Consider the following 21,810-nt stretch of genomic DNA (forward strand, 5'->3'; position numbering starts at 1 on the left):
ACGCGGTGAGCTCTACAGACCAGCAGAACCCCAGCTGTAATGGTCTTGTTTACGTTAGGATCCCAGCTGTCAGTCACGTCAAGGGGTTATTCTGTTACCTGTCTAGGATTGCAGCACACTGACGTGACTAGCTTACAGCATGGAGACCCTCAAGGAACCTTGACAATTTCACCATCGCCAGCCCCTTTATACGTGGAAACTATAGGGAATTTAAACCTGAGAACAAGAGGCAACTCTTTACACAAAGGGTTAGGGGTCTGGGACTGCCTACCTAGCCATGATCTCGAAGCCAGTATACTGGAAGGAATGGCTGGATGAGATCCATTAGTTACTGGCAACCAAATGAACTAGGTGGGCTGAGTGGCCTATCTCTCATGCCCAGGCAGGTAAATGTGTGAGCCGTACTGGCTGAGCCTGTGAAAGTGTACAGCAAACACTGACACTGATCCTCCCGTCCAGGTCATTACAGGGCAATGGATCTTTAAAGAAATAATTCAACTAGTCCTCGCAGGGTAATACTGACAAAGAATTTAATGAATGCAACAAATTAAACAAAACAATCAGATCATTAAAATCAAAATAAAAGGCTAACATATTTAGGTGTATTACTCCATAAAAAAACAATCAATGAAAGAAAAAGTAGTTCTGAGTCCCTCTAATACATATATATAATGTTGAGTACTTTCTCCACCCAGAGTTTCTGCACTAATTTCCATCTGGACATGACAAGCAGTACATGGTTGAAGAGGGTCCAGGGATGTGCATGTGTCCCCCCCACCTCTGATGGCTGTGAGTCCACCCCCCCCACAACACACTAATGAAAAGCTTCTTCCCAAACCACGACTACTGCTGGCCTGCAGGTTTGAGTCTCACAACTGTTTATGCGAAGGTTTCACGTTTGGAGATCTTCTCTGCCCCCTGAGCCTTGAAGGACCCCTATCCTGTCCCACAAACCCAAGCACAGTCAGGGGTCATTTCGTCTGCAGAGGCCGAGCTGGGGCAGGAACTGAAACTGGGAGTCTGGAGGCAAATAGAGCCACAGAGCTCGTTTGTGGCAACAGAAGAGGGGAGGGGGAAGCAGAGCAAACCTCCTGGAAGTGTGACTCAGTCTCAGTGGTTTTGGATGTTTCACTTAACGTGCTTAATTAGTGTCCGAGTTTGTGTCCTCTGTGGCAGGGGGTCTGTTTGAGCAGGGAGCAGGAGGACATGAGGAACAGCAGAGAGGTCATGAATGACAGAAGAATGTCCGGCCAGTTCGCAGCCCTTTCCTGTAACAAGCCAGGGTACCGACTACAAGAACAAGCTGGCAGCCATGAGGGCTGAAGCCAGTACCCTGACTTTTTTCAAGAAACAGCCAGATAAGATCCTGGGGTCAATGAGCTACTAACTGCAGAACGGACAAGATTGGCTGAGTGCAGTCTACCTCTTAGTGATCTTTCTCCTGGTCCTTATGGTCCCCATTCAAACCGACGCCCAGCCACAGACGTTCCAAGCTCAGACACAGGGTCTGGAGGTCAGTCAGCGTGCCTGGACAGTGATTTGGAAGAAAAGCTGTACCCATGGGAGCGGAGGAGAGAATGTGGAGAATCTGCTTCCCAGACTCTTCCCTTTGTGTCCCACCTTTACCAATGTCATTTCCATTCCTAGCATGTGGCAACGTTAGAATAGCGCAATCAGGTGCTGGAGTCCCTGGTATCACTTTGCTGGTTTAGGATTATATTTCTGCCTGGCCAGTGATATCCAGGTGTGTTTTGTCTCAATGTTGTTTTATGTAATGCTCTGAATCTGTAACAGGAACAGGTCAGCCGTGTTAGGAAGCAGAGGGAATGTCGGTGATAAAACATTTCTGTGATGCCTGCAGCGGTGAGAGACTGTCCTGTTAAAATTAACATCTTGGGCAACAAGCTTGCAGCACAGACTACTGCATCTCCCCTAGATTCTAAGGTGTGGTTATCCGGATCTGTCCCAAACTGGGAGCAAACCAGAATGAGCAGAAACACAACTGGATAACACTGGTATGTTTTTAAGAAAGGGTGTTTGAATGGAGTTCATAGCGAAGGTTTCTGGATGAGGACAAGCCCCTGTTCTTTCTTATCACAGGGGGTGTCAATGTGGGACTCTAGACCTCTTCTCTCAGAGTCCTCATCACACTCACAGCCCTTGAACTGCACAGCCACCTCTCTGCTGATCTGGGCTCAGGCAGTCGGGTCTCAGCCCAGGAGACATACCACCCATAAACACTCTTCCCCTAATCACTATGCATCTTCTCAACCTGCAGCTTAAACTGCCAGACAGAACTGGACTATTCGGAAACGAATCCTACTCTCAGCTGAAACTCATCTGTTCCAAAAAGGTTTAAAGGCTTTAGGAATTCGGTGCTGCCCCAGGAGAAGGGGGGTTTTAAGTCAGGCTGTGGGCCTCTGCATGGCCCTGATGCACACTACATTGCATGTCCCACTTTTTCCAAAAGCCGCCTCAGAGATAAGGGTTAGAGCTACTTTTGACAAGGCTGTTTCCACAGATACAGCTACAGTACAATGATAAACAGTAACCTCTTCGCCCTTTCCTGGAGGTAAGAAACATAACTGCTTAGCTGAAAATCAGAAATAAATAAACACGACATCAGTCACTCATTTTTCATGACAGACCACGTTTTCAGAGGTAAGAGGGTTTGAACTGCTGGAGGAGACAGCTTTGGGTCAGGGGTCTACTTTCAGTCACGACTGCTGATAACGACCCCTTCCTGTGAGAACTGTAGTCGCTAAAACATGGCGGTTCTGGAGCTGGTGGTGACGTGGCCTCTGCTCCACAGTGGAATACTCAGTCGGCTTGAATGGTGTGTAAAATACATACAGACACAGGATGGACTTAGGTCTTTAACTCTCACAGCTGTGCCCTTTTCCTGGAAACTTGACAGAGGCATGGAGCCGGCCGGACCAGCAGGGAGCTGTCCTGTGGCGGAGGAGGGCTGTTCCACTCCTGAGGGGGCTGGGAGGAACCCCACACACTTCGTGTGAATGGCCCCAGGAGGGGTCGGTGTCTCTGCGCTGGGAGAGAGAGGCAGCGAGGCCTGACCCAGGCCTGACACAGTGCAAACAGTCAAGGGGTTTGGGTCTGCCAGAAAGGTCCTATTGCTCCAGACAGACACTTCCTCTGCAGTACGGAGGAGCCGCAGTCAAAGACAAGGCTGCAGGCAAGGTCCCGGTGCCGGTACTGGTGTCATGCACTTGGCGCCCCCGAGTGGAGCCTGCCTGCACTCTGAAGATAGGCCAGGTACTCAGAGATGTTGAAGGTGGCACTGAGGGATACTGGGAGGGTGCAACAGTGTCCATCCAAAGAGCCCAGCATTCCCACATTGTTCTCTTCCTCAAAGGAAGAGGAGTCATTTATACTTCGGTCCAAGGCTCCTGCAGTGCCCAAGGTGGCAGTCCTGCCACCCTCCCTTGCAGCATGTGTCCAAGCCACCTATGCTTATGTGCCAACATTGCCCCCTAGCTGGGCCGATCTTCATAGCATCCATATCGGCAAACTGCACTGCGGTGCCTGACAAGCCTGCTCTGTGGAGCTCCAGCTGGAGACAGCACAGATGTCAGAGCGTATCTGGCGCCGATCAGCTTAATGGGAACAACATAAACAACAACAATAATAACAATGGTGATGGCAATAAAGTAATTAGGACAAAGCCTTAACAAAAGTAACAAAACACTAGTCAGGAAGTAAGGCCCCTCTGCGATGTGCAAGCTCGTGGCAGTTCTGCCCCGTGTAGGAATGCCAATACAGCCAGGTCTCCCCCTCCCAGCGAGGGCGGCAGCTCGTGCTCAGCGAGCTGTGTCAGCGGGCTGTGGGATTGTCAGTGGCACGTCACCTCTCCTCCCGCGCCCTGCTCTTGCCCGGGGGACGCTGGACACATTGAGTCTGCCCCCTGCCCCCGCCTCACGGGCTCTCCGTGCTCTTCCTGCGGCGCTTGGCTCCCGGGCTACTGAGGCTCTCAACATTGCCAGCTTCTCCGCCCTCTCCGCTCTCGCCAGCCTCTCCACTCTCGCCAGCCTCGCCTCCACACTCCTCCGCATGCTTCTTCCTCCGCCCCACCTGCAGGACATCACAAGGACACACCGCCGTCAGGGTAACAGACACACCAAGCCCCTCGGGAGCCTCTATGTCATCAGTCAGTCAAGACAGATAATACATTGACATCACACCCTGGGTGTCATACTGCAAAGCGACGATGGAATTGCGATACAGGTCCCAGATCCACGTTCTAAATGCTTTATTCCAGTAATGGGTCACAGGAGTGCTGGAGCCTATCCTGGCAAGCTGTTGGTGCAAGGCAGTATACACTCTGGATGGGACGCAAGACAGACACAGACACAAACGCGCTCACACCAGGACTAATTTTTCTAGAAGCCAGCTGACCTACCAGCATGCCTCTGGACTGTGGGAGGAAACCAAGCACCCAGAGGAAACTCATGTGAATGCAGGAAGAACATACAAACTTCACATAGATAGCACCCCAAGTCCAGAATTAAACCCAGGGCCCCCACACTGCGAGGCCTTAATGCTTCCTACTTTGCCACCTACCTTGGCGTCGTGTTCAGCAAATTTCTGGAACATGTTGGCGTAGGTCTTCTTGTCGCGCTCGTGGTGCTCTCGGATCTTGCTCTGGCAGACGGCGATCTGCCCGCGCGCCGCCCGGTTGGCGGGGTTGACCTCCAGCACGCGGTGGAAGTCACTCATGGCCAGGCTGAACTCGTTGCGCAGCAGCCGCGCCTCCCCGCGCCGGTACAGAGCCTTCTCGTTCCCACCGTCCAGCTCCAGCGCCTGCCCATGCGGCCAGACAAACACACCGCGGTTAGTGCCTCTACCTGCCGCTCCCAGTCCTCTAAACACACTGACAGATCGTGCAAGAGAGAGAACACGACTGAACCGCAGAGGACAGAGGACAGAAGAGCCCGACTGAACCACTGCCAGGGACAGAGGACAGAGGACAGAAGAGCCCGACTGAACTGCGGGCAGAGGACAGAGAACAGAAGAGCCCGACTGAACTGCGGGCAGGGACAGAGGACAGAGGACAGAAGAGCCCGACTGAACCGCGGGCAGGGACAGAGGACAGAGGACAGAAGAGCCCGACTGAACTGCGGGCAGAGGACAGAGGACAGAAGAGCCCGACTGAACCACTGGCAGGGACAGAGGACAGAGGACAGAAGAGCCCGACTGAACCGCGGGCAGGGACAGAGGACAGAAGAGCCCGACTGAACCGCGGGCAGGGACAGAGGACAGAACACTTGATGAACTGGATCGAACTGCAGGCAAGGACAGAAACAGTAGGTCATAAACTGGACTGAACTGCACACTGGGACTGATATAGAATATGTGATAAACTGGACCGAACCGCTGTCAGGGACAGAGGCATAACATGATTCACTGGACCGAGCGAGAAGAACTGGACTGAACTGCAGGCTGGGAGAGAGGCATAGCCTGAGGCACAGGCAGTGAGAGACAGAGGTCAGAGTTTGAGCAGAAAGAAAGAGGGCAGAAGCACATGGAAGGGGAGTCAGAGGCCAGCCTGGTACCTTGTTGCAGTTCTCCACAACCTGGGAGTACTCGCGCAGCCGCAGGTGACACAAGGCCAGGTTGAGCTGGGCCACCAGGATGAGGGCGTGCACGGCCTTCTCCTGCTCCTGCTCCAGACTGTACTCCATCTCCAGCCAAGACACAATCTTCTGGTACTGGATCACCGCCTGGAGGTACTTCCCTGCCTGCAGTACAGGACTAGGATCAGCACTGCGTGTCTTCAGATCAGCGTAATCTTGGTGTATTCATTCTATTCTTTTAAAATATACAAAATATCAAAGAAACCTGTGCTTTTATTCGAATTCCTCAAAATTTGAAATGTTTTCTTCTTAAATGTATCTATGTGGTTGAAGACCTGGGATCATCCATTCATCCATTTTCTATCCACTTCAACCAATTCAAGGTCAAGGGAGAGCAGGAGCCCTTTCCTGGCAAGTAACGGGTGCAAGGCAGGGTACAACCCGGACAGGACGCCAGTCCATCACAGGGACAATTTTCTCAGAAGCCAATTAACCTGTCAACATGTCTTTGGACTGTGTGAGGAGATTGGAGCACCCAGAGGAAACCTGCATGAACATGGGGAGAAGATAGACACTCCACACAGATAACACCCCAGGTCCAGAATTGGACACAAGGTCCCAGTGCTGTGAGGCAGCAATGCTAACAACTGCGCCACCGTGCCACCCCGACATGGGACCAGTTACCTTGAAATACTGTGTTCCTTTTTGTTTGACTGTGGCTGACAGCTCCAGCTTCTCTTTGAGGTCCATTTCCCAGGATTCCTTGGCCTGCAGGGGAGATGACAGCATTGTTTGGGTACAGACAGCGCATGCACATCGGTCTGACGCATCTGGAATTCAAGGGTGGGGAAACTAATCAGACTAAATGAGAAACCATATTAATTGCACCACTGGACTTTCTGCTCAGGCAGTGACTAAGCTATATGTTGGAAAGGACTCATATTTCTTCTTCATAATCAGGCAGTTCTCTTCAGGTTTCCTCAGCTAGTACATCATGCAGCTATGCAGCTGGGTTTTCCTCTTCCGCTGGCTCACCTTCTCAAAATCCTTCAATGTTACTTTGTACACCAGCTCCGCGTTCGGCTCGATGCTGAACTCAGGTTTTCCTTCTTTTCCAAACCCATACCTGAGACACAGTTACAAGGAAAGAATGTTACTCCAGCTGGGGGGGAGCCTGATCATCAGCCGTGTTAGTGCAGCCATCCCACACTGCGCCGTCACTCACCAGTGCACGCTGTCACTGTCACCAAAACTCAAACTAGACCAAGTGTCCTCTGGTTCGTTTGATACACACGTTTCAAAATAACTACAGAGAGAAAGTCACTGTCACGCATTAATGAACCAAACATTCCTTAAGAAAGTATTTACTACAGAATTGTGGAAATCAAGCTCCTCAGCAGGGAAAGTGTCAATTGTGCTCCTCTGTTGCCGCCTTATAGGCAGGAACTGAGCCCTGCAGCATGGAGGGGCTCCTGTGAGGCCACTCACTTGGGCTTGAGGTAGAGCAGGCAGCACTCCCCCTTCTGCATCTTCTCCATGGCCCTGTCCACACCCAGGGGCACACCCTTCTCCTCAGCCTCCCCAACCACGAACCGCACGTCACGCGAGTCGAACACACGTCCCCCGCAGCTGCCCTCCAGGTGCACTGTGGGAGAAAACACAGCAGGCCGACGCTTAAAAACACCTCAGCCTTGACTTCCTAGTATGCACAAGTCTCGTCACATGTGAGCCAAGCACTGCGCCTCCTACACACAGGATGAAGCAACCGCTGGGAATGTGATCCGGAAAACCATTAATTTCCTCCTCCACACCCTCCCTGTGAGGAGTGCCACATCTGTCACACCTGCACCAGATAACCCAGACATTTTTTTAGATTTTTCAGGTCAGTCCAGGAGCAACAGATTCCATGCTGCACGTGTCTGAGGCTTTCTACAACACTAGAGACAATTCCAAGTTCTATCACTGACACACAAATGCTCACTGGTGTCCCAGAGCTCTGGCCCATCAACAGACGTGAGTTCGGTATCTCAGCGTCAACATGGCTTTGAAGATGATAGCCTTCAATAGTATCAGTTAAAACTCCAACCCATCCCCGTTCACAAATTGCAATCCCAGTGCTCATCAGTGGTTTTTCTTTGGGCAATAGGAAGCGATCGCCACAGAGAGGCTTGTAAGTTATGATTAGAGGGTGGGTTGAGGTTTCAGTTAAATCTAAACAAGCGTGGGTCTCCCAAGTGGATCAGGCAGTAAGTGTTTAAGAGCTGACTGAGCCTAATGGTCAAGATGTCGCAGGTTTGCATGTGTCAGGTCCATAATGGACTGGGATTCCGTAAGTGGTGAAACACAACTGGCTCCAGCTGTGCAAGACATCTCCTTCCTTCTCCTCTCTCTCATGCTCACCTTCCACAGTGGCGCCTTCATTGGGGTTGTTAAACCCCTCACCTTTCTCCTTGATCCTCCTGACCACGCCCCCATCTGCAGTCAGTTCCTCCCCTTTGAAACGTAGCAACTGCACCTGCGAGGAGAAGCCATGTGATTGGTACACAGAACAGACACCTCCAGTCATCTGGCTGAGGCTATCGTCTACACACCTGCTCAGACTTCTTCAAAACTTTTTTAACTTGAATGAGCCTCAATTTATTCTTTTATTACCATCTTTTAATTGTAAGATTTGAAATGGAGTTTTGGAAGTTATCAGGTGAATGAGTCATTTTAATTTAAAATGTAGGATATGCTCATCAGGCTGACCTTGAAGTATGATGTGTTTGACTCACCTCAAAAATCAGTGTGGAGTTAGGAGGTATTTTAGGGGGGCTTCCAACAGCCCCATAAGCATATTCTGGCTTGCACAGCAGCAGGCACAGCTCCCCCTTCCTCATACTGGCCACCCCGATATCCCAGGCCTTGATCACTTGACCTGTGGTGAGAACACAGGCAGACTGAGCCAGTCATAGGCAAAAGGCTAGTTTCCCAACCAATCAGCTCTCAACACTCCTTCACGGTATCACAGTCCCCAGCAGTGACACCTCAGCTCTCATCTACAATCTGCAGCAGAACAGGGGCAACTATGTCAGACACACGTGCTTTTCATACCTATACTGTGCAAATAGAAATAAGAAAAACTATAGTCATAACACTGTCATACAGCAGGGTTGACCTTGTACCTTTGTAATATTATAATCCTTAATCTATGCCAACAAAGGGTTAATTTTCATAGAAAATTTTGTGAACAAATCCAGTGTTCCACTGCTGTGAGCAATGGAAACCATCAGTCTCCATCTCCAGCTTGTCCTGTGTAGAATACGGCACAGGCAGCTGCCACATGTGCCTCACTCCTGGTACCTTTGCCAAGGTTGAAGACGAAGGGCTCTTTGCGGTCCAGACTGCAGTCGAACTTCTTGCCGTTGAGCAGCCTGCCCGTGTAGTGGACATACACCTTGTCACCGATCATTGGACACTCCCCCTCCTCGCCATGACGTTTGATCACCTGCGGGGGGCACCAGAGACCATAAGGCTGGTGCACAACAGACCCAAAACCCATCTCACCCCACTGGACAGGGCTCAGAGTGGAAATGTCCTTCTCTGCCCAATACAAGAGAGATCTGTGCTTAGTCCGAAAATACACACTCTGAGATCAGTCTTCCTTATCGACACAAACTTTCTGGTACACCTGAACAGGAAATTCCACAAGACAGGGGGTTTTCAGAAGAATAAGACCTGCTACCTGCCCTCCTCACAGGTAACTTTATAGCAGCAATAATAGATCCAACAAGTGTTTAGCAGTTTGGTCAAATCCTAATGAACCCACTGTAAGGATGTGATACAGGTAGCTTTATTGGGGTAATTAAGTTGCCTGAAACCCTTGGAAACCCTCACAAGAAACAAGGGAGACCCCATAATGCCAACGCAGAATTGTTAGATTGTGATGACTAGGGACATAAAATACATGTCCCATCAGCCTAGTGAAATGTAAGAATAGCAGTAGCATTTCCAAATGCACAGGGACATTGCAAAGAAGTTTTCTTTCATGAAAAGAGAGCTTTCAGTGAAGTGAAGATACCATGGGGAAATCTGACTCGTGGAAGCATTGGAATTTTGTAAGACGAGCAGGAGCCATGGGGAGCTGTGCAGTAAGAAGTGGGATGTGTAGAGCAGGTGGGATGAAGGGGGCAAGAGTAGGGTTGACCTCCTCCTGGACTTCTCTTAGAAACTCCTGCAGTCAAAGCAAACTCTGCCATGTCTTTATCCTGGAAGCGGGTCAGGAGTGGACTCTGCCATGTCTTCATCCTGGCAGCCGGTCATTAGTGAACTCTGCCGTGTCTTCATCCTAGCAGCAGGTTAGGAGTGAACTCTGCCGTGTCTTCATCCTGGCAGCAGGTCATTAGTGAACTCTTCCGTGTCTTCATCCTGGCAGCAGGTCATTAGTGAACTCTGCCGTGTCTTCATCCTGGCAGCAGGTCATTAGTGAACTCTGCCGTGTCTTCATCCTGGCAGCCGGTCAGGAGTGGACTCTGCTGTGTCTTCATCCTTTCAGCAGGTCAGGAGCGAACTCTGCCATGTCTTCATCCTGACAGCGAGTCAGGAGCGAACTCTGCCATGTCTTCATCCTGACAGCGAGTCAGGAGCGAACTCTGCCGTGTCTTCATCCTGGCAGCGAGTCATGAGCGAACTCTGCCGTGTCTTCATCCTGGCAGCGAGTCATGAGCGAACTCTGCCGTGTCTTCATCCTGGCAGCGAGTCATGAGCGAACTCTGCCGTGTCTTCATCCTGGCAGCGAGTCATGAGCGAACTCTGCCGTGTCTTCATCCTGGCAGCAGGTCAGTAGTGAACTCTGCCATGTCTTCATCCTGGCAGCAGGTCATTAGTGAACTCTGACATGTCTTCATCCTGGCAGCCGGTCAGGAGTGGACTCTGCCGTGTCTTCATCCTGGCAGCAGGTCATTAGTGAACTCTGCCATGTCTTCATCCTGGCAGCAGGTCATTAGTGAACTCTGCCATGTCTTCATCCTGGCAGCCAGTCAGGAGTGGACTCTGCCGTGTCTTCATCCTGGCAGCAGGTCATTAGTGAACTCTGCCGTGACTTCATCCTCGCAGCAGGTCAGGAGTGGACTCTGCAGTGTCTTCATCCTAGCAGCAGGTCATTAGTGAACTCTGCCGTGTCTTCATCCCGGCAGCAGGTCAGTAGTGAACTCTGCCGTGTCTTCATCCCGGCAGCAGGTCAGTAGTGAACTCTGCCGTGTCTTCATCCCGGCAGCAGGTCAGTAGTGAACTCTGCCATGTCTTCATCCTGGCAGCAGGTCATTAGTGAACTCTGCCATGTCTTCATCCTGGCAGCAGGTCATTAGTGAACTCTGCCATGTCTTCATCCTGGCAGCCAGTCAGGAGTGGACTCTGCCGTGTCTTCATCCTGGCAGCAGGTCATTAGTGAACTCTTCCATGTCTTCATCCTGGCAGCAGGTCATTAGTGAACTCTGCCATGTCTTCATCCTCACAGCAGGTCAGGAGTGGACTCTGCAGTGTCTTCATCCTAGCAGCAGATCATTAGTGAACTCTGCTGTGTCTTCATCCTGGCAGCAGGTCAGGAGTAGACTCTGCAGTGTCTTCATCCTGGCAGCAGATCATTAGTGAACTCTGCCGTGTCTCCATCCTGGCAGCAGGTCATTAGTGAACTCTGCCGTGTCTCCATCCTGGCAGCAGGTCAGGAGTGGACTCTACCGTGTCTTCATCCTGGTAGCAGGTCATTAGTGAACTCTGCCATGTCTTCATCCTGAAAGCAGGTCACTAGTGAACTCTGCCATGTCTTCATCCTGAAAGCAGGTCATTAGTGAACTCTGCCATGTCTTCATCCTGGCAGCAGGTCATTAGTGAACTCTGTCATGTCTTCATCCTGGTAGCAGGTCATTAGTGAACTCTGCCGTGTCTTCATCCTGACAGCAGGTCATTAGTGAACTCTGCCGTGTCTTCATCCTTGCAGCGGGTCACAAATGAAATCTGCCATGTCTTCATCCTGGCAGCAGGTCAGGAGTGGACTCTGTCGTGTCTTCATCTTGGCAGCAGGTCATTAGTGAACTCTGCCATGTCTTCATCCTGGCAGCAGGTCAAGAGTGGACTCTGACTTGTCTTCATCCTGGCAGCGGGTCACAAATGAAATCTGCCATGTCTTCATCCTGGCAGCAGGTCACAAGTGTGATGCAACTCTTATCTTCCACTTAGTGCGGATTTTCTGTGATAAATCCAAGACTAAACTGCTGGATTCATTATGGAAAATCTGAGAGCTGTTTCACTGTTTTGTTTCAGTAGATTTCTAGCTTTGGATCATAACTGAAGAAATGTGGAGAATGCAGTAGTTGAATTTGTAGTGCAGTACAGTGTGTCTGTTTTCCAGCACCTGCAGTGCCCGTGTGCAGGCTGAGACTGTTCTGCTTGTGCTGGGGACAGGAAGAGCTGCTGTCTCCCCTGTCGCTGGATCACCCTGATCTGCTCGGCATTTGGCACTGACATCCCACACAGGCGCCAGCTCGCCTTCTTCCATTAACCCATTAACAAGCATTTACCCTGTGATGATTTAATTATATCTACAGCCTAAATAATTCACAATTATTGGAGATCTAAATCAGATGAAGAAATAAAGCACAGATGTCCATTTTGGAACTGACCGGCTGACCCCAGTGTCAGAAAAAAAATTGATCTCCTTAGTTCTCATACAACAATTTTGCAATTTGCAAACATCATCCTCTTGGATGTTAATATGATGCAATTTTATGCTATAAAGCATATTTACTGAGTTTTTAATCAAAAGAGAAGTGGTCAGCTGTCGATGGAGTTCTGAATCGATTTCATAAAATTTGTGTGTCTGATGTAATTCAGGATAGTTATACCAGGTGCATATTCAGGAGGCTCATTGTGATGTGCCATAATGAAGAACAGGGATCTACAGTGTCTCCTTTGTGTGTTGTATGCCTGTCCTGTTTGTGTTCAGTCTTCAGACACGGATACATTCCCTGCATTCCTGCCGCCACCTACCTTACACACCCCCTGGTCCTGCTTGGGCGTGACGTCGATGCCCTGCGCAGCGATGGTGGCAGCGGGCACCTGGCCGTCCATGAGGAGATCTCTGTCCGTGGTCATGACCCTCCTGCCGGGAGAGACGCAGGGCGTGAGCACGTGCGCCCGCATGCAAACCCACGAGCCGGCGAAACAAGGAGGTGGAAATCACGTCACGTCGCTCGTGTCCCTGTTGATCCTCTGCATTTCATTTCTGAAATAAGCTCCGCCTTCTAGACCTGCGGAGGTGTTCAGTGAACTGTCAAGGCTCACATGCACTAAAATGACCACAGGGACTCAGGAGGTAAACATTCCTGATCCCCGAAGGCGAGGCCTGCGACTGGCACAGGACCTCTGTCTTCCAGCCCTCTCAGTGCTTCATTCGCTTATTTTCCATCCGCTCCAGCCAGCAAACAAACACGCAGGATGGCCAAGTTTCACAGTCTGCCCAATGTTACAGCACAGGAAGGAACTATTAAAAATGCCATTCGCTGACGTACATACATTACAACACAGCCTTGGGAAACCAGTAACACAGACAGAGCCGCCTGCTCGGATCCCTCTGGAGACCTGAGACGACTGCCGATAGGTTTCCGGACTCGTCCTAGAGTAGAAGCCGGACCGACCTCTACGCGCCAATTGCTAAATCAGATTGACCAGTTTAAATTCCGTTCAAGTTCACAATTTATTTGCCATTTGTAACAACTATTTTGGGATTCTTATTCGCGCTTGTTCCCTTAGTCTACAGACAGGGGACGACGACAATTCATAAAAACGCGACAAATTAAACTCACGCTAAACAAATAATTATATTAATATTTAATATCGATATATAATTACGCGCGTTAAATTAATATAAGCAATACGTATTATTTAAAATATGTAACAACAAACACTGTAGAAGAAAGTAATGCAAATAGTATCAGCGAATATACAATATGATACAACATTACAACATAATGCGGCCAACAGCCATATCACCCTGCAACTGACAGCTGGCAGGCCACTGAAACTAAGCAGGTAGGAGCCTGGTAGTGACCAGAATAGGAGACCTCCTGGGAAAACTAAGGCTGCTGCCGGAAGAGCTGTTAGTGGGCGCTCACCCTGCGGGCTGTGTGGGTCCTAATAACCCAGTATAGTGACGGGGACACTATATTGTAAGAAGTCAGATGAGCCGTTAAACCGAGGTTCTGACACTCTGTGTCATTAAAAATCCCAGGGCGTTTCTCGAAAAGAGTAGGGGTGTAACCCCGGCGTCCTGGCCAAATTTCCCATTGGCCCCTACCAATCATGGCCTCCTAATAATCCCCATTTCTAAACTGGTTTCATCACTCTGCTCTCCTCCACACTGATAGCTGGTGTGTGGTGAGCGTTATGGCGCACTATGGCTGCCGTTGCATCATCCAGGTGGGGCTGCACATTGGTGGTGGTGGAGGGGAGTCCCCATTACCTGTAAAGTGCTTTGAGTGGAGTGTCCAGAAAAGCGCTATATAAGTGTAAGCAATTATTATTATAAAGAAAATGAACAAGTGTACAATATACAATAGTAGACAACAGTGTGCGTATGCAGTGCAGAAAATAGTCCAGCCGGTGGTAGTGAATAGTAGTCAGTGGGTCGTTAGTCGGTGTCAGTCTACGCTCTGTTTTCAGTCCTGCTGCAGTGATTTACAGAGAACAGCACAGAATACCTTCCTACAGGGGAGTCGTGACGTCACCAAGTGAGCGCAATTACCGATCACGTGCCAGTTACCCAAAAGGTGACAGCGCGTCTCGTGGTTGGAAAACGCCAGCAGCCTTAAATCCCCTTTATTAGAAGCAATTCGCTTAATCCTTTCTGAGCATCTAAAATTCGCGGAGAAGGTCTGGGTCAGATTTTTAGGCAATGCATCTGAAATCAAGGTTAAAGCGCACTGGACAAGTCGTGTGCGCTCTCACGTCCTACCCGCTGACGTCAAAGGTTTTGTAAAGATAGACCCGCAGCAGTTTCCTGACCTCAGCCCCGGTCACTGCAAAGCGCACAGCGCCGTGGAGAGGAAACCTCTTCACTCTGTTGCTGCACCACCGGGCCCGAACCTGGCCCAGGCCGGCACCGGTCGCGACTCCGTCACTTTCACCATTCTCATGAGTCCAGGCCGCTTTACGAGGCGCTCCAGCGGCTACAGTGCCTTCAGTCTCATCGCCCACCTCTAATGCATCCAGCAAAAAACGATGGAACACACATTGTGACGCTCATTTTTTGTAAATATTCAAAACGTTGTAACGATACTTATAAAAAAATAAATACATTTACAAGACAAGAATAGTAACGGGTATACTCGGGTGTGACAAGTTCATAGTTCTTACATTTTGTTTTACAAATACGGTATGTCGCTTTATTTTACAAGACAGGAAGAGCTTATTGAAAACCCCGAATGCAATAAGTGCCAAATGTATCTGCTTTACATATTCTGTAAAGAAATGCTTGTGATAAATAATTTATTAAATCAACTATATAAGGATTAAAGTAACAAGTAAAGGTTTATTCCATGCTAAAAAAAGAGAAGAAAAGACAACGTTTCGGCTGTGGAGCCTTCTTCGGGTATACTTGAACTATATTATAAGGATTATAATAATGTTGTAATTGCAATAAAAAGATGTAAAATATAGCTCTTTTGCTTTCCGGGATAAAATTAAAAGCCCCTTTCTAATCTGGACACCTACTGCGAAAATAGTAAGTCAATCACGTTTCTTTGAAATATATGACCAGTTATGAAATCCTGGAAATCTGTAACATTTAAGGACAAGCCTCTGCACTACTGAGTTGACTGGCTCAAACACACGTCAATCAGAAAATAAACCACACCGCAGAGCAGCTTCTCGTATATCATTGGCTGTAAGGTACCTCTTATGTCACACCATCCCGCCCACCACAGCACTGTTCGGTTACAAGTGTTGCGAAATGAATTTTCCGCTGGTACTATGAAGCTGTGTGTGCGTGCTTCCAGTAAACATGCAAAAATACCCGAAAATGACATCCAGAAACATGTCACACGCTGCCGGTTATTGTTATTCAAGTCTTCAATACAGTCTCAATTGTCGGGTGTCCTGTAGCGCAACGTGTCGGATCGTTTGCTGGTCTTTATCTTACTGAATTCTAAATCGTCGCATTTTCAACAGTTACCTTTAATGACCTAGAGCTGCGTAATTATGTGTAATGTACTATGGCAGGAACAACTTGATATTAAAATACTGTAAAGCAGGTACATTTCGTAATATAATTTCGTGTTCGGTTGTTGTAAGGACACCACTGTTTTGAACCCAAAAAAGTTTCTGTTCGTTACTTTTTCTTTACAGAGTATCCAGTTGTGTTAATCTGAGAAAAGAGCATATTAACATATTCTTCATATTTATTTTCTTGGAGTACTGTAATGCTCAATTCTTAAACCGAGTACCTCCACAGTAATCAACAGCTGCCAGCCTAGCCCATGAACGCAAATAATTCCGATGTGGATTAAAACGAACGTTTGATTCTAATTCAATTTGATTTATTCACCGTTTTAAGGCAAACCTCTTCCTCTGCTGCAGCAGATAGAATTTGAATCCCGCGTGTCTAAATGTAATAGGCGGATTCTGCACAAACTGTTCCTCCAAGCCGTGCTGTGACACGTCTCTGAGGCACGTCGAGGCCGTCCCGCTGTCTGCGGGCTCAGGTGCTCCTGAACTAGCAGCCCTATCGACAAGACAGAGACAGGTCCCCTTGAGCGCGTGGGCCACGCGCACGTGCACACCGCGGGCTCCCCCGGCTCACTCCTCAGACCCTGAGGTGAGCTGACTATATAAATAAAACAGCAGCGCTTTGTAATAAGACGCTGTTCGCGATTGATATCTGCTGCACGAGCTGAAATAGCGCAAACAGGGTTGGGGAATATGACACCGGCTCGCGCCCCGGCTTCACGTGAGCTCCCTCTGAACTGAGCTGCAGCCCGTGAGCCGCCGTGACGGACATTTAATATAAGGTCAGGAAAATCACCCGAAGATGGCTACAGTTTCAGACGAACGTGGAAGTATTCTCAAAGCGCACACATGGGCAGGACGACAGCCCCGCAGGCCCACAACACCTCATCTCAGCCCTGCTTATACACCTCTAGCTCAAAGAAGAGGCGATTTTTTTATGAACGGGGGAGAGAGAGAGAGAGGCCGACCGAGCGGCACCCCGGCCTCGGAGAATGCGGGGTGCAGGAGGCGGGACGCGGGACCAGGGCCTCCGAGGCGCTGGAGACAGGCGCCGGCAGCGACTGACTCTCTCAGGGCCGTAACTCCGGCGTCAAGGAGGGACTTAGATTTACTCCCCATTCCAGAGAAAAAAAAAGGTGGTGATGACGGAGGATTAAACCCAGAAAATAAATGTACAGCTGACATATTGGAGGTGCGGCAGAGAGAACTAAATATGAGGAACAAGTAATAGGTTTATTCCGTGCTGAAAAAGAGAAGAAAACAACGTTTCGGCTGTGGAGCCTTCTTCGAAGAAGGCTCCACAGCCGAAACGTTTTTTTATTCCTGTTTGCTCCTTCGCAACCTACACATGCTGACGCAGCTACCCACCTGGAGAACTAAATATAGTTTAAATATACATGTACGCATAGAAATGTGCATAGAAATGATAGGGATATCTTGGCTTCAGTGTCATATTCTCAGAAAAGTGCGACAGAAAATGAAGACAAACTGAACTGAACATCCAGAACAAGCAGAAACCTGTGACGCATCAGAACATCGTGTTCCTGTGCTCCTGGGTTTTCCTGGCAGAGCCCTGCGTCTTCGCTGTAATGAACCAAGTCAAAAGAAGGCATCTGGCACAAGTTACATGTGGCTGAGTGCAGCAAGAAGTCAAAAAAACACAATCGGGTTTAGAGACAGAAAATTCTCGTTCCTTCACTAGTGCTCAACACGCCGAGGATGTCTGCGGCATCGGCTGGGATAGGAAGAGCCGAAAATACCGGCTTCTCCCTGCGCGGGACACGGCTCACGCTTCGCGCTGACCCAGAGACTGCACCCCCCAGTGAGGAGGAAGAGGAGGAGCAGAGTAAGAACGCAGAAAATACGCAAGAGCTGAGAAAAACGCAGGTGAATGTGGAGTCATACTGAAAAGCTACAACACTGCGAATCTGGGCACAAACTGGGTACCGTCCCCACGAGAGCTCTTTTCTGTGTGTGGCTCCTTTGTTCTGAGCCTTGACAACCTGCCCGTGAGAACAGACATGGACGCAGGACAGAGACATTCCACAGATAATGGCTTTCTGGAAGGCAAAGGACTTCATGGCCAAGCAGTCTGATACGTAATGCACTGTTTCAGCCCACACAAACACACACCACACACCAACACACACAGACTCGCAGACAAAGACACACACCATACAAACACACACACACTCACACATGCCACAGAAATACACAAAGACACACACACCACACAAACACACACATACAACACAAACACACACATAAATACACACTCACACACACTCACCACATACACAAAACAAATAAGCACACACATACACAAACTCTCACACACGTTTGCACACACCTGCATGAACTCACACTCATGTACACACACGCACGCACGCACGCGCAGACACACTCTCATGCATTCACACACAAATATACACAGGCACACCTGTAAGAGCTCAAAAGCACCTGCGCACACAGAAAGATCACTGCAAAACAAAATCTAATTGGATACAGAGATATCGGAGGACAACATCCTTACAGAATCCTGCGCAGTGTCCTGCAGGATGCCTTCGGGAATTCTTTGTTTGTTCTAGATTAAGCAGATCCACACAGCGTTCCACGTTGGAATTTATGATGGTGCCCTCTGGGCTATTTTCCGAAATTCATTGTAGCCCCAATAACCCGCTCAGTGGTTTCTTTCTTTGCAGAAATCCTGAGCAACATGTTTGTTTGTTTTAGAAAAGGGGTACAGGGAGACTCTCCCAGACAGATAAACCACAGTGGCACTGCCAACAGTGTGTGTTTTTCATCACCCGCTCGTCTCTTACAGGATCTGTCCCCTGTATTCCTCACACAGTAGGTAGGTCCCTTTTCAGGCCACCATTTGTCTTGACCATCCGACACTGGAAGTGGGGGTGATGTGGCCAGCCTATTACCCCCGGCACTCATTTGAAAAGCAGGCTGAGCCGTCTGGAAGGAATCAGAACAAGCTACATCGCTTGCCCCTCCCTGGGATTGAACCCAGGACCCTCTGGGCAGGAGCTAGACACCCCTGCCGTCTGAGCTACCACAGCTCCATTCCTCACACCCTGACTCCCTGAATTTCTTACACACCACCCACATTCCCCTCTTTGTTCCCTTTTCAGTCCTCTATTTCACTGCGCAAAGCTCTGCTTCTGTATTTTTGCCTCTGTTTTCCATTTAAAAAGCAGTTTAAATTTATTCTCAATTAAAAGTCTCAGAGGGGAGAGGGGCCCGGTAAATGGGTAAAAGTGATGTTTGTTCCTTTTTTAAAAAAATGCTGGAACCCGTCTCCAGCCGGGCAGTCCAGGCGGTAAACTGAGAAGTCGCTCTCTTCTCCTCAGATCTTGCTCAACGCACCAGTAAGTGACTCGGAGGCCGGACGGGCCAGGCCTGGGTCCCGGAGCACGTCTCCTTCCGGCAGCCAGAGCACCAGGCTACAAAATGGACTCGGTGCTTTTCAAGCCTATCGACACAAACGATCTGACGTAACAGCCTGTTTACCACGCATTGCTATGTGTATTTGTTTAATATTTCTATGTGTGCATTACTTTATTTTAATCACACTTGTTGAATGAATTTCATTGAGCCACCTATCATTTATGTTTGCGGTGCTGCAGTTTGTACCATATCGCTGTTACCGTCATTTTTTTCACCAAAAGGAATAAAATAATCATTAGAAATTAGTCAGAATACGTCAGAGAAACTGCACGAGTATTTTATAACGTGTTTTTTATATAAGAAAGATTTCGGTCATTTTTGTCAAAGCTAAGGGTTATTTGAACGTCTGCTGCACTTCGGAATAAATAGAAAATGACCAAATACAAACGGGCTGTTATGAACTCCTCGTAGAGAGGGCGAGCTCCGCCGAGGTCTCGGGTCCCAGCGGAGACGTGAGGATCGCGAGGGCCGAGAGGCAGAAGCGCTGTGGCGCGAGAGGACGCACGAGGGTTCCCCTTGTGAGTTCTGGGAACCTGACACGTCGGGCTGTGACGGGAACCACGCTCGCCGGTCAGTCTCCCGGGCGCCGCAGGCCAGCGTGCCGCGGTCAGGAGAGCCTGGACAGAACCTCAGGACCACTGAAACCGACAGGACGGGATCCTTAGCGATTCAGATCCGTTTATCGCAGTCAAGAGCGCGTCAATGTAGTTTGCCAACAATTTGCGCCTTAAGTATAGTAATACAAAAGGCATTTTTAATTTAACTTTTTCTCTTCTTTGTCCTTAAACATAGTTTGAAATCGTTCTATGATCATTAAATCGCACACGCCGCCTCCCCCTGCATGAAGTATATCCGACCTGCGAGAATATCGCTGTATTTCCCATTTTACACTTTTGAATACCGCTCTACCCGCTATCTTCTTCAAAGTGTTTTATCATAGGATTCCGAGAACTAAGACCGTTATATAACCGTAAATCGCTGTTGATGTAGATTGAGAGGTATTTACATTCCCAGTGGCTACGTTGATTGAGAACAGCATGTTCTCTGAGTTTCGTGGATACTGTTTATCTAAATTGGTTTCCATAATTCCAGCAGGCGAATAGAGCTGAGCCGGACTCAGAAATGCTCTCGGAATACAGACACTGTATATTATTACATTATAACATTACAGTGTAAATGAATGTATATTACATGGTTTTCTCTAAAAATACACCGTTACTTTTATGCTTTTATGATTTTTTTTCTACCAGTCAAATTACACAGACACGGCGCTGAATTATTCAACATAACGTACAGTTTGCTTTAGGGAAATAGTTTTTTCTTATTATATTATTCGGTAAACAGGAGTAGTAATTGGTAAAAAATAATCGTGTTGTAAATGTCTTTTACTGCACGGTTATCAGTATCTATGGTGATACCTTTTTTTCCCCTAATGAGCCACAACGACAAAATTGCAACAATCGCTGATCACTGGGATTTTCTGGGCGGCTTCAGCCCGGCGCTTTCTCGTAACAATTTCAACAGCCACACAGCAACTGTGCCTTTTCAGAGACCGCACCGCGGAGACCAGAGATCAGTTACCAACACACGGCATGTACGCCTCAAAAACACAGGCACCAGCCTTTCAGGTACTCATCGGCCCAGGTAACAAATATCTGCTTTGCTAGTGAGCTGGAGTACGCGCAAAGCTACTCACCGTTGTCTGTCTCTCCGCGCTGCAACTTCGGCGAGTCTCGGCTCACGATTGCTGCCCGCTGGCGCGAGGACCCGCAGCTCTTCATTCACTGGCGCTGAGAAGAACGAGCGCCGGGCGGCGAGTCACGGCGGCGGGGATGAGCCCTCTCGCGGGCAGCCAGCCCATCTCCTGCACTGGCCGCGCACGCCGGGCTGCAGGCGCACGCAGGAGGCGGGGAGCGGAGGGCGGTGGGAGGGGAGCCGCCGCGGTGTAAAAAAAAACCCGAGGGCAGGTCTTGGATGGCTGCCACAAAGTAACACAATGTACAGGCTGTACCGTAGCTGCGCTGATGGGAACACTGTGTTCTCATCGACACCCTGACCTGTAACCCTTTGCGTGCCAGCCAGCCAGCGAGCTGCGAGCTGGGCTCAGCGGGCTGCAGCCTGTGCGCCATCAACCTCTTACTTTTAAAATATTTCAAATAGAGCTGGGGTCCCCTGCGCCTCATATACAGTGTGGGGTTTTTTTCGCCTCAGAAAATGGGATCCCCCCCCACCCCCCTCCCAGCCATTCACATACACAAATAAATCACCCCCAATACTCAGAGTCTGTGCTTTGCTTTCTGTGCGGTTTTTTATTTCTGTGCAACTGCACGGGAACAGCTCATTCTTAAGGCTCTGCTTGTTTCTGGCCTGAGAATTAAACTCCTTCTGCTCTTTACTCTGGTGTTGATTTCTCTGGGTCTTACGCCACGGATGATTCAAAGAGGATATCCCTGTAGGGCTGATCTGATTCACAGCCCCCCAGGACTCGGATACACCCCTGACCCCC

At 49.2% G+C, this 21,810-nt stretch overlaps 1 protein-coding gene across 2 annotated transcripts; it reads right to left on the minus strand.

Moving 5' to 3' along the window:
• Positions 1 to 513: 513 nt before the first annotated feature.
• fkbp5 (FKBP prolyl isomerase 5) lies at positions 514 to 21,203 on the minus strand. 2 transcript variants are annotated; one of them, XM_088920317.1, is made up of 11 exons: positions 21,001 to 21,201; positions 12,615 to 12,726; positions 8,934 to 9,078; positions 8,366 to 8,508; positions 7,992 to 8,106; positions 7,080 to 7,236; positions 6,627 to 6,717; positions 6,276 to 6,359; positions 5,571 to 5,756; positions 4,579 to 4,818; positions 514 to 4,089 (listed from the first exon to the last, which is right to left on the minus strand). In XM_088920317.1, exons 2-11 carry the CDS (start codon positions 12,717 to 12,719, stop codon positions 3,934 to 3,936), a joined length of 1,422 nt encoding a protein of 473 aa, XP_088776443.1. In that variant the 5' UTR covers positions 12,720 to 12,726; positions 21,001 to 21,201; the 3' UTR covers positions 514 to 3,933. The 2 variants fall into 2 exon arrangements, with proteins under 2 accessions (XP_088776443.1, XP_088776444.1); XM_088920318.1 differs by lacking the exon at positions 5,571 to 5,756 and having other exon boundaries at positions 21,001 to 21,203.
• Positions 21,204 to 21,810: the final 607 nt, after the last annotated feature.

The sequence above is a fragment of the Atractosteus spatula genome, chromosome 7 (assembly GCF_055471065.1).
Source record: "Atractosteus spatula isolate fAtrSpa1 chromosome 7, fAtrSpa1.hap1, whole genome shotgun sequence".
Lineage (NCBI taxonomy): Eukaryota > Metazoa > Chordata > Actinopteri > Semionotiformes > Lepisosteidae > Atractosteus > Atractosteus spatula.

Excerpts from the sequence above, each read along its gene's own strand:
- fkbp5 (XM_088920317.1), bottom strand. The coding sequence starts at position 12,719 with ATGACCACGGACAGAGATCTCCTCATGGACGGCCAGGTGCCCGCTGCC. Across the intron at positions 8,107-8,365 it reads ACTCCACACTGATTTTTGAG|GTGCAGTTGCTACGTTTCAA; the intron begins GTGAGTCAAACA and ends TTCTCCTCGCAG. Across the intron at positions 5,757-6,275 it reads AAGGAACACAGTATTTCAAG|GCAGGGAAGTACCTCCAGGC; the intron begins GTAACTGGTCCC and ends CCTGTACTGCAG.